This window comes from Pavona decussata, unplaced genomic scaffold, assembly GCF_977016875.1.
Source record: "Pavona decussata unplaced genomic scaffold, jaPavDecu1.1 SCAFFOLD_242, whole genome shotgun sequence".
Classification (NCBI taxonomy): Eukaryota; Metazoa; Cnidaria; class Anthozoa; order Scleractinia; family Agariciidae; genus Pavona; species Pavona decussata.
Genome location: NW_028145647.1, coordinates 27501 through 43895, shown reverse-complemented (window position 1 = coordinate 43895; position 16395 = coordinate 27501). Strand labels below are relative to the sequence as shown.

At 39.1% G+C, this 16395-nt stretch overlaps 1 protein-coding gene across 1 annotated transcript in view; it reads right to left on the bottom strand.

Moving 5' to 3' along the window:
- Nucleotides 1-903: 903 nt before the first annotated feature.
- Nucleotides 904-16395, bottom strand: part of LOC146457475 (WD repeat-containing protein 48-like) — a 15589-nt gene continuing 97 nt past the window's right edge. The window contains exons 1-18 of the mRNA XM_085091876.1: nt 16252-16395; nt 15043-15118; nt 14251-14463; nt 12199-12287; nt 11224-11325; nt 10610-10834; nt 9679-9744; nt 8616-8718; nt 7574-7671; nt 6970-7077; nt 6210-6306; nt 5735-5758; nt 5151-5258; nt 4222-4268; nt 3480-3659; nt 2934-3010; nt 2425-2620; nt 904-1775 (exon numbers count right to left, since the gene is read on the bottom strand). The exon at nt 16252-16395 is cut by the window's right edge and continues 97 nt beyond it. Coding sequence (XP_084948002.1) covers nt 1683-1775; nt 2425-2620; nt 2934-3010; nt 3480-3659; nt 4222-4268; nt 5151-5258; nt 5735-5758; nt 6210-6306; nt 6970-7077; nt 7574-7671; nt 8616-8718; nt 9679-9744; nt 10610-10834; nt 11224-11325; nt 12199-12287; nt 14251-14463; nt 15043-15118; nt 16252-16395 — 2046 coding nt within the window. The 3' untranslated portion in view covers nt 904-1682. The remainder of the gene's footprint in view (nt 1776-2424; nt 2621-2933; nt 3011-3479; nt 3660-4221; nt 4269-5150; nt 5259-5734; nt 5759-6209; nt 6307-6969; nt 7078-7573; nt 7672-8615; nt 8719-9678; nt 9745-10609; nt 10835-11223; nt 11326-12198; nt 12288-14250; nt 14464-15042; nt 15119-16251) is intronic.

Here is a 16395-nt window from a genome sequence, read left to right as displayed (position 1 = left end):
GTTGTAGCCTGTGTAGGGGGGCGTAATCGAGGAGGGGGAGGGGAAGGGGGAAAAAGTGAGAGAAGAAAAGGAGGGGGAGGGGACAGTAAAGTAACTGTCGATTACATGTAATGCAATGAAAAACAAATCACTGCACTGCGTTCGAGCTCAGTCTTCACGGGCGGTTTTTTTCTTTTTTTTTTTTTTTTTTCATTATGATTTTATTTTATTTTATTTTTTTTTTCAATTTTTTCCCCAGAGATTTTAAACTACTGCTGAGTTGGCACGTACCGATTTATCGACTGACCCGACCATTCGGTTCACTCATATCGGTCAATTTACACTGTCGTTCCAATTTGTCGGCCAATTTTTTTTTCTGTCGGTGTGGCTAGCCTGCTAGCGGTGAAAATCGGTCCGGTTCAAAAAATCTGTAGCACTGCCACTGATGTTTATAAATCGGGCCTATTTTTGTCCGCTCGTCCATCATCTTTATGACATTGGGCCAAATCGGCCTGATTATTATTTTTTTTACGCAAAAATTGGTTTTTACAATTACGTGATATTTTTTTATCATTCAAACATCTACTCCAGTGATCACACTTCGTCTAAATTTACGATCGACCTATCAGGCCTGTTTGAGTTAAGGGGACACATGGGGTGGGGTGTTCCTGAAACCCTCGCCAGAAAAGTTCATTTTCATTTCACTAACGTAAAGCAAAGTAACCCATTTTGCACTAAAAACAAGCATGGTGGCCCCCCTCTCCCTCCCCCATCGATTTTTCGGCCTTTCTGTTTAACAATGGCAGTGAAACCACTCGCCGCACTTGAGTCTGAACATTTTATGACGTCATTTCATGGCCTATAAGAGTATAGACCTTAGAACACTGTCGTCGATTTGTTAAATTTATAATAACAAGGAAAAAGTAAGAGCGGAATTGGCTTTATTTTTCGTTGAGAACGCGCGGGTTACATCTAACGTAATTTTTATTGTCTGTACTCTTATTGACAATAGCTACGAGCCAGTCAAGGAGCGGGAATTTTGACAGTTATTGCGTAAAATACTCATTATCTAACTGCAACAAAAGTTTCAAAAACAAAATCTGAGTGTGGTATGATTTTGGCGCGAACGTCTTCTAATCACGACTTTATGATTGCTACAGCGGGTTAAATTTATTCTCATAACTACTTACAATGTTCAGGTGCCATATTACAAAAAAAAACACTTTTATTTAAAATATCAGTTATCAGTTATCTACCGTTCTTTTTTGAGTCCTCTCTCTTTAATACAGACGTCATTCACTGACACAGCCAGCGTCTGACAAGAAATAAATATACAGTTTATTATTATTATTATTTTTTTTTTCATATTTTCTATAGACCACATCTGTCCGCGTCTAGCATTAACACAATGTCTTCATGTGCTTCGGCCGGTCAAACCAAACCAAAAAGTAAAAATTCCGGTAACTTAACACCACTATTTCCGGTAATGCTACCATCTCCGTTTCCGTAACTTTATCGCCGCATACTAAGCCACTTCCGGTTACTTTAATGTCTTTCAGTAGTGTCGCAGCCTAGCTGACATCAGCAGCTTCAGCGACTTTTGCTTTGACGCAGTTATCCTAGTTCCAATCTCCTTCCACTCATTTGCGGCGGGACCAAGTAGGAACCTGGGTTCCAACTCTACACATAACCTTGGGTTGTGTCTACTTCATGATACGATACTGTAGTACCAGGTCCCCTCCGCCTTTCCAGATAAAATGGCGCACTGTCCGTAAGTCCATGTTTGGATCCAGTACCTGTAAGTTTCAGTTGAATATATACAAACTTAACAGCAGAAAGATTGAGTGTCCTGACTGTCTCACTGACAGTGACTGATCGTCTGACTAAAGCACAAACTGACTTTCTGACTACATGAGTAACCGAGAGACGACCGACCAACAGACACACACACACTATCTTGTTGGTTGGCTGGCTGAATGAACGGAGGACCAACCAGTTGACTGTCTGAAGGTCTGGCCAACTGACTGACTGACTCACTGACTGACCGAATGACTGACTGACTGACTGACTGACTGACTGACTGACTGACTGACTGACTGACTGACTGACTGACCGACCAACCAACTGACTGACTGACTGACTGACTGGTCAACTGACCGACTGACTGACTGACCGACCGATCGACTGACCGACCGACCGACTGGCCAACTGACCAACTGACTGACTGACTGGCTGGCTGAGCGACTGACCGACAGACCGACCGTCTGACTGACTGACCAACCAACTACTGACTGACCGACCAACTAACTGGCCAACTGACTGACTGACTGACTGACTAACTGACTGACCGACCGACCCACCGACCGACCGACTGACTGACCGACTGACTGACTGACTGACTGACTGACTGACTGACTGACTGACTGACTGACTGACTGACCGTACCTGTTCATGACAAAGCAGCTCCACCCGAGCCTCAGCTAACGCTCCTAATTCTGCCAACTCTTCCTCAGTAGGTGGCCCGGCCTGTTCCTTATCGGTGTGGTTACCCGAGTTACTGTTCTCATTTCCCAACACCTTCTCGTACACGTGCTCGATAACTTTACGAACATGAAGCATATCACTGGCTGACAGACGGTCCCTGAAAAATAAAGCCGCGCCAGTCAGGCTAGCAGAAACTATACTCCACTTAGCTGTATTTAACTACTGGACTGTCGGTAATTATCAGCGAATAGCCAACGGTGAAATAACCAAACAAATTAGAGGATTCATAACAGACTGCGGTAACTGTCTGCCGCACAGTTTCCAAGATAGGAAGTTCCTTTCGACATAATCGGTTCCAGTATAAGCTCTTCTCATCTTCTTTTAACTTTGAGAGGTCCGTTGATTTGAAGACCAAGTCGTCTTCTGCATGATTAAAGCTGTCATTATAAGGTGCAGAGCTATCACTTTACCTTTTTAATGCTTTCGAAGAACTCGATGAATGTGGTTGCAAGAAGAATGCTATCTTGTTAAATTTCGGCGATAGTTTCTGTGGAAATAACGGTAACATTAATACTGGCAAGCTGAGAAAGCTAGACATTTTACTTGACCAACGTCGGGCGTAACTGCTAACGCCAGACCTTCGGCCCAGTCACATTCAGTATTTAACGTGTGACGATAGCATTTACGCCTGACGTTAAGTTTTATGCAACTAGTCCCAGGAGACTGGGCAGAAGAATTCAATTATGATGAATTATCTAGAATTTTTCGCTGCTTCCTTCTCGGACTCCCGCTTTATCAAACCGTTTCTCCCTTTGTTTTACTTCTCTTGAATGGACTTGTATCACTTTGAATAAGTAGCAAAAATGCAAAAAAGAATGAAACGCTGATCACTGTTAAGGCTCAAAGGATAAATCTTAGTTTTCTGCGATCTCAAATCAAATGTAAAAAAACATTTAAAAAGTCGCCGAAAAAATTGGGAAGATTAGAGATTTCTCTTTCATGTGAAGGCTGGATACCTTGACAGTGACATCCACGGCCCAGAACGGCACCGTCTCAGCGAGCAAATATCCCTCATTCTCACCAGACGCATCTGAAACCAGCAGTCTAAACAGAGTTCGTCCTGTTCCGCTACTCTCAGTGAATATCAGAGGCGTGTGATCAGGAATACTGAAAAATCCGTTGCCTGTCATTACACGCTGTTGAACCAATGGGAAAATCAACCATAAATGTGACTGTCAGTACGGTACTAACGTGATGACCGCAGAAAAATTGAATTCTTACATTTATGGTATTTGATGATGTGTTAGAAATGGACACAGCAAAAAAAAAAAACTGCTGCCCGGCAAAAATTAGCTCCTTATTGTAATTCGCGACTGACTTATGGGCATCTTTAAATCTTATTTCTCCACAGAAATCTCTCTGATTTTGCGCCGGTTCTACACTGAAGAAACCAGCGTAAATGTGAAACATTTATAAAGAGAGACTGCTGATATGTTCCAGATCAAGTTCACTCTCTCCACAGCTCCTGTCACGACATCCTAAAACCCGATCGACTTGTGTGTGGGGGGAGGGGGGGAAGAGGGGGTGTTAAAGACAGACTGTTTAGTTTCCCTGGGTAGGGAGGCATTCAGGATAAAACACCGGCAAACAGCAAAGTTCCAGTATATTCCTCCCAGCTTAATTGGCAAAAACTCTGTTCCATTCTCCAATCCTCTGATAGCCGTCCAGATTTACTTTGATACCTTTAAGAGCACTTACAGATTCAAGGTTGAGGTTAACCTCACTGGCACTTGCATCTCCACTTTCTGAGGAAATAAGCAAAGCCTTAAAGTGAGACACCGTTCAACACTTCTTAGTATTTCTTGCTCAACAAAGATAAATGGCTTACTGTTGTTGTTGTTGTTGTTGTTGTTGTTGTTGTTGTTGTTGTTGTTGTTGGAAATTGTTCAATAGTTCACAAAAAATATGATAAATTTTAGCCTCTCTCATGAGTGAGAAAAATGGCATGTTCAGTATGCCAGGAGCGTGGGAACAAACAAAAACTCTGAGGAATCAAACCCACCACCTTCCAAATAGCGGTCGGATTCGACATTAAGACCATGGCATGACATACTGTTCGTCATTTGTTCAGCACCCGTCAAATACGGATGTGTTACATTGGCTATAATATGCTGTTTACCTTAAAGAGTGTTTCAAAAGACAGGTCGGACGAACCAACGAGCTCACGCACGCGCGAACAGCGAGCGAATAAATGAAAGAATGACCTTTCGGTTACCATCCTTGGGACCTATCCCAGAAAATGGTGGGAAGTGAGAAATTTTAAAACCTCGGATAGTGGGCAAGCTTGTAGGCTATATAGCCAAATTAACGCAGATATGAGGTTTTACAAGGTTAGAAGTTGGACGGGCCGGTCTTGTTTCAACACACTTTGGTGCGGTATTGCTGGCGCGAAAAGATGTTGAGCGATGTATAGTATCTTTCCTGGCGTAGAGAAAATCTAAGGATGATTTAGGTTTGGTGCGGCGGTAAAGCACAGATATATGAACAAGAAAACATATGGATTACGCGGAGCACAAGATACGTGACCAGCCATAATCTTTGCTCAACTGGTGATCAACGGTGAAATAACACTTATTATTACACTGCTTCAGAACTACCCTAGGGATTATACAGTAGGCAGTGTTGACCTGGTGAGTCTGCTCTTGGAATATCCTGATCTGCGTCATCCACTGTTCCTGTGAAGGTCTCAGGCCAGTGCTCTAGTAATGCTTGCAGCAATAATACTCCATAATTCACTGCAACAAAATGAAATCACGACATAATGCAACAAGTCAAACAAAAGCCTGAGGAAACAGACATAAACAGCGCAAATTGGGAAGCAGGGATGGCGCAGTGGTGAAAGCACTCGCCTCCCACCAATGTGGCTCAGGTATGATTCCAAGAATTGATACCGTATCACTATGTGGGTTGAGTTTGTTGTTGGTTCTCGTCCTTACTAGGAGGGTTTTTCTCCGGGTTCTCCAGTTTCCCTCCCTCCACAAAAGCCAATATTTCTAAATTCAAATTCAGCCATGTAACAGTCTTCCCGATAAGTAGAACACTCGCGCCCGGCTAAAAGATATATGACTGAAATAAAGTTAAAATTATGCAGGCTACTATCGATAAAGATATAGCACGCAGAATTACCCCACAGTTCACTTGATGTAATTATACCTCGGCCACGGGGTTTTTAGTAGAGAAAAAGGTGTATCAACTGCTTTTGCGTACTCACCGTGTTTGATATCTGTGGTGAAAGCTGTAACCGAAAAATGAAAAACGAAATTAACATATTGAAACTGCGCAGCCTCGAAGTACAAAAGCATGATTTATGGGGTTCCTTATTTAAGGGTTTTCTTTAGCGACAATGACATATTTAACTTAGTGGTGTTCAGGTCATCTGGAAGACTTTTCACGAGCGCGCTTTGGATATGAGATGTGGATAGATAGCCAACGAGGCGCCGAGTTGGCTATAATTATCTCATATATCCAGCGAGCACGAGTGGAACAATTGTTTTATTAAAAACAACCGAACAACTATTGCTAGATCTTACTGATTTCGCTTTGCAAGAACAACCAGAAGACAATTTAATGGTCGCTAATTCTTGGGCATGGTATAACTGCTCATATACCATGGCTGCTAAGCCAATCAAATCCTTGGAATTGCATTATACGATGATCCAGTGTCTAATAATCAGCATTATACTAACCTTTTCCATCTATGATTTTAGGTTCTAAGCCTGGTACATCAGTAACTGAGATCCACGCAGCAAAACAGTCACTTTCCTCTAAATTTATAGTGAGCATCTGAAAAATAACGAATGATTTTATCTCTCTATGGAGGTACGTACCTGCAAACAATCAGGGAAACGTTAACAAAAAGAAACAGAGAATTTGTGGAGTGGCAGAACCGCAAAAACACTGTCACGAATACAGATACAGAATAACAAGATTAGGGTAGCAAGCGCTTCCTTGTCCACTTGTTTTTCACTTAATCAAGAGTTGATGGGATGTTGGACGAAAGCGAAAGTTGCGCGAACGCGCAGCGAAAGCACGGGGGGAATGGAAAAAAGGCGATTTCTAATCATGATTTCTCGCGGTTTACACCACTCGCCGTCGCGGCTTACGCCGCTCATGGCGGCTCCACCCCCAAAACTTTACATTCGTACGGACAATACCGCCAGCTAAGCAGGCTAGTCTGATTTCGTGGAGTATATTTTGAAGTGTGAGTGAAGGGGTCTTTCTCACTGCGTAGCCACGTAGCTAGGTTCGATAACAAGCCACTGTTCGGGAAAATGAGCCCCGCCCATTCCCCAGAGAAAAGACTCTTCTCGGGAAGGAAAGCCGGACCCGAGGAGTAGCGGAAACCGAGCCTGCCGCGTAGCCGTGGTCACTATTTTTTGGAGGAAGAGCTTCTGAGTGGCGGGGTATTATGCAGTTAAGTCCATGCACGTTTCTTGAATGACTTACCCCCGTTTTAATGTCCACTGAAAACCAGTTCGGTACAAACACTGCCTGGTTTCTCTTCTTGATCGCTTCTTCATAGTCTACCTTGCCAAGTTCCTCTACTTTGCATGCCTAGATCACATTCAATAATCAGTGAATAGTTATTTAAGCAGTTTTCCTTTGTGGTATCTCTAGAAAGTACAGTAAACTTGCACCTTTCAAAGCTCTATTTTCACTGGACCCTTATAACCTGCAGCTGTATTATTTTTCAGGGCTGAGAACATTGTTCTGTTGTTCGTTCTTTTGTCCTCTCGACCAACCATGTAAGAAATTACAGAAATTACAAGCAGCTTTGAAAAACTAAGAACAAGAAGGTGATTCAGTTGGAATAAAGAACAAATCGTGATCTCCCCTCCACACCCCTCAACCTACATTCATTGTTTTGCTGCTTAATCCACAATTTAATTCACAGGGACGAACCGCCTGGTGAAATCCTCAAAAACTGGCGTGTGTGTATAATGTACCTGTATGTTGTGGTTTAAATTCGTTTTGGGTTTGAAACATTTTCAAAACAGCTTAATTTTTTATTGTCTTTTCACTTTCATAATAGTTCCTCCTAGGAACTTACTTTTAAAACATCCCACACAGTGACCTTTTCTTCAGAGTCCTTGGTTATAACATGCCTTCTGTCTCTCAGTACGTGGAATTTTCGTATGCTAGGCGCTCCTGTTGGGATTCAGAAAGCAATCAATTAAAATTAATTAGGAATCAGTTAAAAATGTGAGCTATAGAATGATTTAGCACACTACAGGATGAACAAAAAGAATAATAGCTAAGAGACCCATGAGGAGTCGAAGGGTTCATTGGGACGTTTTAAGTACAGACTCCTTTTCCATTTACATTTCCACTTCTTGGGGGAGGACATGGGTGATCTTGTTTCTATTAGATCTGTGAAAAGAAATCGTGGCTAAAGATCTGAAAACCCCTGAATAGTCCAATTCAAGTGGAAATGCCCTACAAGACACTTCTAAGCCATAAAAATTTAACAAAAAGTGTGTGTTTTGTGACACAACTGAACCTATTTTAGGAACATTAACATGAGAATACCATCAGTATTTAGAAACGAGAATGCACAGAGAAAACATAAAATAAACGTATGTACATCTGCTATCCATTTACGATAATATTGTTATTACCTCAAACATAAGGACCTCCGATGGTCGCTACCACTGAAAACACTGGGAAACTTAAGCAAAGACGACGGCAATGCCAACGAAAATGTCACTTGAAAATTTAACTCCACGCTACTTAAACTACCAACTCCTTGAAATTGTACAATGTCGCCGAACAATCCAAGCACTACATTGGTAGAAACGGCATTCAAATTAAGAGACAAAATGACAAAAAATTACGGTCTTGTGCTCATGTTCTCCACTTAACCTTGAATTCGTCCATTTCACGTTGTTGTTTTGTACAGGACGCTAAATAAATGTACCAGAATTTAAAACGCACCTGCAGAGCGATTTTTTTCCTCGTAATGATTAAAAACCTTTTTGTTTTGTGGCGTTTTCGTTGCCGTGGTTGTTGCTTAAGTTCCCTATTATCACAATCAACGAACATTGTTCCACTATGTCTCTCATTCAAATCATACACACATAACATAGCTCTACCTGGTAATGTTTTTCTTGGTGCTGAACATGTCGGCTGAGGATCCGTATCTGATTCATTAGCATTCACATTCTCTTGATCACTAATGTTTGGAATTTTAATTGGCTGAAAACAAACAGGATTTGAACAACATCAGCCTTGGCTCTGTAGTTGAAATCCCGCAACCGATGAGAACCAATACTTGAAGCTAAAACAACATTCTTAAGTTAAATTAACATTGTTTTTCCTCTTTTCTATCCATTAGTGTTAGTGTCAAAAAGGTACATTTCTTTCTACGTTGACCCCCTCATCACCAGTTGGACTCAGCGCAGGGCATCAGCATTGAGTGGCAGGAACTTTTCCCGATAGTTGTGGCGGGCGTTATCTGATTCCTGCATTTCTCAGGGAAACAAATTCAATTTTGGTGTGACAACAAATTAAGAATTGGTTCATGCTTAGCGTGCATATATCGAGTTAAGGATGCACGCACAGGAGAGAAGCGTACGCCTCGAGCAACTCTAGCTTCTTGAGTGCTCTCCAAACTTCCCAAGTGCATCCATAACTCGATATACGCAGAGCTAAAAGCATGAACCAATTATTTTATAACATAGTGAGAATAAAGTAATTAAGCACTGGAAAACAGGTTTTGTTCCTGATCAATTACAGAAGTCTCTCAATGTGCTGTAAAAAAAACACAAAGGTGAAAGTGGTTTCTCATAACGGTAATCTTAAAGTTTTATTAAACTATGACAAGCTCTTTTTATAGTGTTGTCTCTCTCTAAAAAGTTTCTTATAACATAGCGCGCGCATGCTTTCCCATCTGACTTGCGCATGTCTTCTGATAGATGACATCCGTGCGTATGTTGAGAAATGTACCATGATGACGCCAATAGGAATTAGGTAGGGAAGCACGCTTACTATGTTAAAATCAGTCATTGTCATCATTAGCTCGAACCATTCAAAGGCTCCTCGTATCATGGACCTTCTTAGGTCCCTTGTATGGTACCAACAAAATTTATAACTCGTTACTATGGCCACATTTTGATGGTCTATGCTGGTATAAATGCCTAAGTATAAATGTCTTACCCAGTTATTAATTGTAGAATTTGTAGTAGCAACCCACAGAGAATGAGGATCGTGACAAACCTCCAACTGAAAAGAATGAAAACTTATACACAAACTTGATTTTAACACTAATAACTTTGTTCAATCCAATTTAATCAAGTGGCTACACTTTTATGCAAACGTAGCAGACACTTGCAGTAACCAAACAAATGGAAAATGTTGCATGAGCAGATAAGATGCAAGGGTTTCATTAAGGGCGATTTACATGGCACGACTTTCTCGCATGCGTCAATCTTACGACAGGCCTATGACGAATTGTTTCTTGTAAATCAAACCTGCAACTCACTTACGACTGTCGTGTACGTCACAAAAAATGTCGTAGGATTTTAACATGTTTTAAAATCCTACGACAATCGTACATAATAATTATAGGCAATGGTGAATGATGAGAGTTGTGTATGATTTTCTACATGCCGTGAGCAGTGTGCGCTCTAGAAATCACATGCAACTGTTGTAAGCAAAAGTTGTACCATCTAAATCAGCCTTTAAGGGCCGGGCACCTGAACAAGTTGACCGTCTGTGAACAGGGCTTTGCCCAGCTACTTTTAATATCTTGTCTGAGTCTTTTTCCATAAAAGAAGATATCCAAGTTAACTATCCTTCCTAGGTGTACTAACCTTTTGTCCACCTGTTAAAAATCTTAATGAAACCCCTGAAACTGGTAACCTTTAGTTAATAAAACCTTTCATGTGGCTGTATACTGGAAGACGCCAGTAAGGGGCAAACTAAAGGACTCCCCAAAAAATGAACAGTTAGTTGGGAAACAAAGTTTCAGAGGCAACTGTGCAATTTGAGGAAAATATTTCAGCAGAGGCCATTTTCATCTGAAACGTGCACACCAGCAAACCAGAAGGGTGCTTCTGGTGGTGCTTATGTCAAACTGCAAACTTACATTAAGCACTGGAGCATCCTCTACAAACAGAAGAGTAGACGAATCATCCATGCTCAGATCAGTCCACATGACATTTTTATCTCGACCACTAGAATAGAATCCTGTAAAGTTTTCATCAGCACACAATGCCCATACTCCTTCCCCGTGAATTCTGTATGTGGTGATACACCTTTGTTGCCCTAAAGACCAAAGACGTACAGTCCCATCTGAGCCTCCAGACAGACACTATGGCAAAACAAAAAGTTGTAAAATGGTTACAGTTAGGGCATGGAAAATGAATAGGGGATACCTTTATAAGTAGTTCAGAGGTTCCTGTAATTGCCTTTTCGAAGACTTTCAGCCACTGACTTCCGAATAGACTTTGAAGGTGAGAGAATTACTAAAGTAGCATAAACAGCTTCACAAGATTAATCTTAGTTGAAATAAAGCTGGCTGTCTGTCTGTTTGTCTGTTGGTATGCTTGTCTGTTTATCAGTCTTTCTAACTTACAATAATTTATTATAGGCCTTAAAGTTAATGAAGTAAGAGATACCATACACTTCTTGACAAATATTAATCTCCTTCTACGAAGTCAATGCATTTGAAGCTTTTATATCAAGCATAAGAGATAATACCTGGGTTCCTTCAGCATTAATAATGATAGATTTTACGTTGTCTATGTGGCCCTTAAGTTTCATCACTTTTGAACATGTCCGAGGATCCCAAACTCTTAAAATCTGCCAAAGGAGAAACACAGAAAGTTGACAAGTACCGATCTACAGGTTAGCAAAAAGTCTTGGTGGGAACACGATGTTCATTGATTAGTTTGAGTACAAAAGGGAAGAACGATCTCCATTTGCCAGATATTTGCCTGAAAATTAATGTTTACTTTGCTGTTTAGAGATGTCTACTGGCAAGTGTTATGAAGTTAAATTTAAAAGTTTAAATTTGTAAATTTGCATAGTGCAGAAATTAATTTATGACAAGATGATCAAAATATTAATGCTATTTATACAGTATGGGACACTCTCCAGATCGAGTTGGAATTTGGAAATGTTGGTTTTTGAGGAGAAGGGAAAACTGGACTCCCCGGAGAAGAAACTCTTGGAGCAAGGACAAAAAACCAACAACAAACTCAACCCACATATGACGCTGAGTCCGTGGGAGGGAGGGGGTAAGATCTCTTTCTCCTGAAAAGAAACCATGATCATTTCATATAAATCATTTTTATTCCAGTTAACCAAATTCACAAAACTTTGTTAGATACCACAAAATCACATTTCACAACAGGTAAATTTAAAAAAAAATAACAGTTTCAAGCACTGAACATTATGTACAGCACATCATATTTCAGGAAAAAATAGTCAATTCAAATTTCTCTATAAAAGTTTAGAAGACATAAATCCTGGACACAAAATTCCTCCCATTTCCAATAATGATTCTTCCCAAACATGAGCATATGGATTGTCAGGATGAGCTGTTTTTAGTTGGATCACTTTTGGATTGAAGCAAGGTGGTTGTGGTTTTGTTTTGGGAAATTTACAAATTGTCATATAGTTTCAGGAACAATCACAATATTTTCATGTGTTGGATGTCACCCACAAAGTTACCTTTTCAGTTGATCCAGAGATAAGTACAGTTCCCATGCTGTTCATCGCTAGACTGTAGATAGAGTCTTTTTGACCATTCAGTGATGAGGCTACCATAAAATTAATGTAATCCAAACAATGGTAATATTATAATAACATTATTATCTGATGTTTCAGTGTCATCATGACATCATCGTATGTGCAAGATCTTATTTAGGAAAGCCTTATTTTCTACCTAAAAAGGATTTTACACTAGACCATACAGCTGTTCAGTAGCTTAGGATCTTATGAGATCCTGATATGGGACTCTGCATACTGGTTTTCTAAGAGGGATTGTGCTACCAATAGCACTCCATCAAGTGTTGTATTAAAATACACACGGCAGAGTGCAAACATGGGTTGATTGTTTTGGTTGAAAACAATGCAATATAGACTGTATCTCAAGCCCTATACTTGTATGGAGTAGCAAAGAACAGCATTTCAATGTTTGACATTGAAACCTCTCTGAGGAAAATCCAGTGAGAGTACACGTTCACACAATCTTGATAATTAATAACAAAAAAAATCTTGAGTTCTAAACTTACGTTTTTTCAACTTTTTTTTTTTTTTTTGTCAATCAGGGCCCAGTTATTCAAAGTCTGATTTAACTTATCCTTGATTAACATGAACTTTCATTCCAGTTTAATGACCAACCATTAAAGATTCCAAAGATTTTTCAGTTTTTTATTTAGACTTGTCTTTAACCTTAGCTTAAAATAAGCTTCAAAAAACACTTTTATTAATGAGCAAGATGAAAACGTTGGTTAACTTTTAATCGTGGATTAGCGTTAATTGGCTTTCAAACAACCAGCCCCAAGTCAATAAAGTTATTATTATCAATCAAAATAAACTTGTTGACTACATACAGCTGTATTGGTGATCATGATCCAAACATCTTCCCCAAATGTGGTGAAATTGCCTTCCCCCCACAGGGGAGGGTGGGTGTCTCACAGATGCACCCTCTTTGGAGAAGATTACAAAAAAAGGTTCCTAAGTTTCTTGGGTTTTTATCTTTTCATGAGGGAGGGAAGGGCTTAGTGATTCTCTTAATGTAATTATTATTATTATTATTATTATTATTATTATTATTATTATTATTATTATTATTATTATTATTATTATTCTAGACCAGTTCTCATAAATTTATAAATTTCATAAATATATTATTAGATTTCTTATGTTTTATATTAAATTTAATACTATATGTTCATATTGATCATGTTTATTACTAATTATAGCTTTTATGGGAAGGCCTTATATTATAAGCCCTCTGGTTTCTTTTCAGGCTTTCTATCCATTTTTCTTTTCAGTGTGTTTAGCATAATTTTGATTAGTATAAATCTTGCTATGTTATTTGTGTATTAAATAAAATAAACTTGATTTATAGTTATTAACAGTCCGGATTATATGATGGTAATGGTAATGGCATTTACATGTATATACTGCATTTTTTATATAGATATTTAAATGCGGTTTACATTACTTCAGTGCAAGGGTGAGATCGGACATCAGCATATATATGATAAATGATATTGAACAATGACTTTTATTTAAAAACAACTTGAAACTGTCTGAATTAGATTTATGTAAGTTATACACTGTAAATTTGAGCACAGAACTACGTGGTAGATGTGTGTTGTCTTTTAGTCAGTAATACGTTTAAAATCTAAGTAGCTCCTGACCTTCACTAATAATAATTATTGCTGCCAGGTGAATTCAATCTGTCACTGTTAATGACACCCTTGGTTGTAGATATAATTGTTGTATTACTCATTTGTTATTAAGCAAACACAAATAGACATTTCCATCTTGTAAAGAATAATGGAAATCCGCACTGGTTAAAACCTATGGTCAAGAGAAATTTTATCCAACAACCTCATCACCTTTCAAGGTTCCCAGGGGATTAGAGCGACCCATGAAACTTAAGCTTACAACACTATTAATACTAATGGTCACATAACAACAACTTTGCCTAATCTGAAACTGTCTCTCACTAGTTCTCATAAAACTCAAAGAATATTTAATTAAACTTACTTGTGACAGTGTTATTGGTGGCTGTAAGAGCTGTTAATGTTTTAACATCCCAAAGAAAAATTTGTCGATCTAGTCCTCCAGAAGCCACTAGTTCTTTGCTGCTTGCGTAAGCTAGTGCCTTGACATAGTCTTTATGGGTGCGGAGTGTGGACATGCAGAAGCTACGAGCTGAATCCCACACTTTGACGGTTGTGTCAGATGAAGCTGACAATACTAACGAAAAAATGCATGCTAGAAGTTAGTGTTGAAGTTGAATTGATCATAAGATTATACATTCATTCAAATAAAACTGCAAAATTGCTGGGTGTGATTGGCAATACGTTTACACCTGTTTCAAGCAGCACAGGATCTTAAAGTTAAAAGTTTTGAAAATAAGAAGGAACACCAAATAATAAAGTTCAGAATTATGCACAGTTTAGAAAGGAAATTTTCCTGTGTCCACTTAATTTAACAAAGTTCTACTTAGCCCTCTAAAAGTGTTTAAAAGTGGCAATCAATAAAATTGAAGTAGCAGACAGCAAGGTCAACTGAACATCAAATCCCCTTGCTGTAGGCCACAAAATTGCCGTCTGCCACAACAGTTTGAGAAGGCTGAACAATGACAGTAAATTCAAATGAATGATATATTTGCATATTAATTAAAGAATGTTTCAAATACACCTGTAGGTGTCCATCTCTTCAAAGAGGTGGTATTTGGAAAGGGGAGTTGAGAGAGGGGGCTCATTTGAGTAAATTTTTGAGTTAAATAATATCCAATGGTCATATTTAAAGAAAAGCTAACAGTTCCCTTACTTATTCTACCATTGCAGCAAAGAACAATATCATTCACCCAGTCTGTATGATGCTCTAAGGAAGCTACATAGCAATTCTGAAACCAGAAAATAAAATGTGGATATAAGTACATTCAAAAGGGGTTAAAATTATTGTATTCTACACTGTGTGTTAAGTCTGTGAAACAAACGTTTTGCAGACAAATATTGATTCCGCGGTGCCTGAACCGCTACCTTGGCTTTTTAATTTTCTGCACTTGTGGGGTGACCAGTGTCCACAATAACTATTGTTCTCTCCTCAAGATATAAACTGTTTTCTTGAAACCATGAATAATCAGGAATGTTTTGGTTTAGTAATTCAGTAAGGATCAAGTTGACTTCAAGTCAGTTGAATCAAGTCTCAAATCCCAACCCAATCCTTGATACTCGATTGTCACGAGGATGGAGTTGAGACTATCGACTTACTTTTAAACCGGTACTGTACACAATGTCTGTAGATAGGTATTACAGTCAATGCTGTAACACTAGTGGCATCAAAAGGAGGTTACATCTACATTGATAATGCTAATTAAATATATGGAGCCTTATATAGCTCTGCTGTTTGACCCCTGCCATTTTTGTCTTTAATTCTAATTTTTTTTCACTTGTTTCTTTCAAACAGCATTTGATAAATAGCCTTAAGGTGGAAGCTTATATGCATGCGTGTATTGCATTGGGAACCCTTTTTATTTATCCTACGTACACCTAAATGAGGAAACACTCTGTTATTTACAGCCTTACACAGAACGTTGCAAGCGCATTGGTTGAACGTACAAAACGGACGTATTCATAGAAACCAAAAGAAATCAACTTGATACAGGATTGTTTTTTTTTTAGACCAGTCTCTAAATTGACAAATGAGACAATGCAAAACTTCTCAATCGAAACAACAATTTCTTGGGCTAATATCGACAATGAGTTATTCCCAGGTTAATTAGTGGCCATGAGATATGTTTAACTCAGATCACAAATTAAATTTCGCTGGCAAAACCTTTTTAGAGGCTTCTATATAATCTAAACATCGATCCGCAAATCAAACTGATCACTTTATAAGTTTACATTCATCAACGCAGGCAATCTGACAGAAAAAAGCAATCACCTTTCTCATCTATCAACGGATAACAAAAGGGAACTATGGTTTTCGACGAAATAAAACAAATACGATTGTCATAAAACAACAGAAAATACACACCTTTTCAGCGTCTGTGTTCCAACATCGAATGATAGAATCACGACCTGCGGAATACAATCGCCCAGTGCTTTGGTCGAACTGGAGTGCGTTTACTCCGGATCGGTGAAGAGGCTCTTCCTCCTCTCTCATCACAAATGACATTGT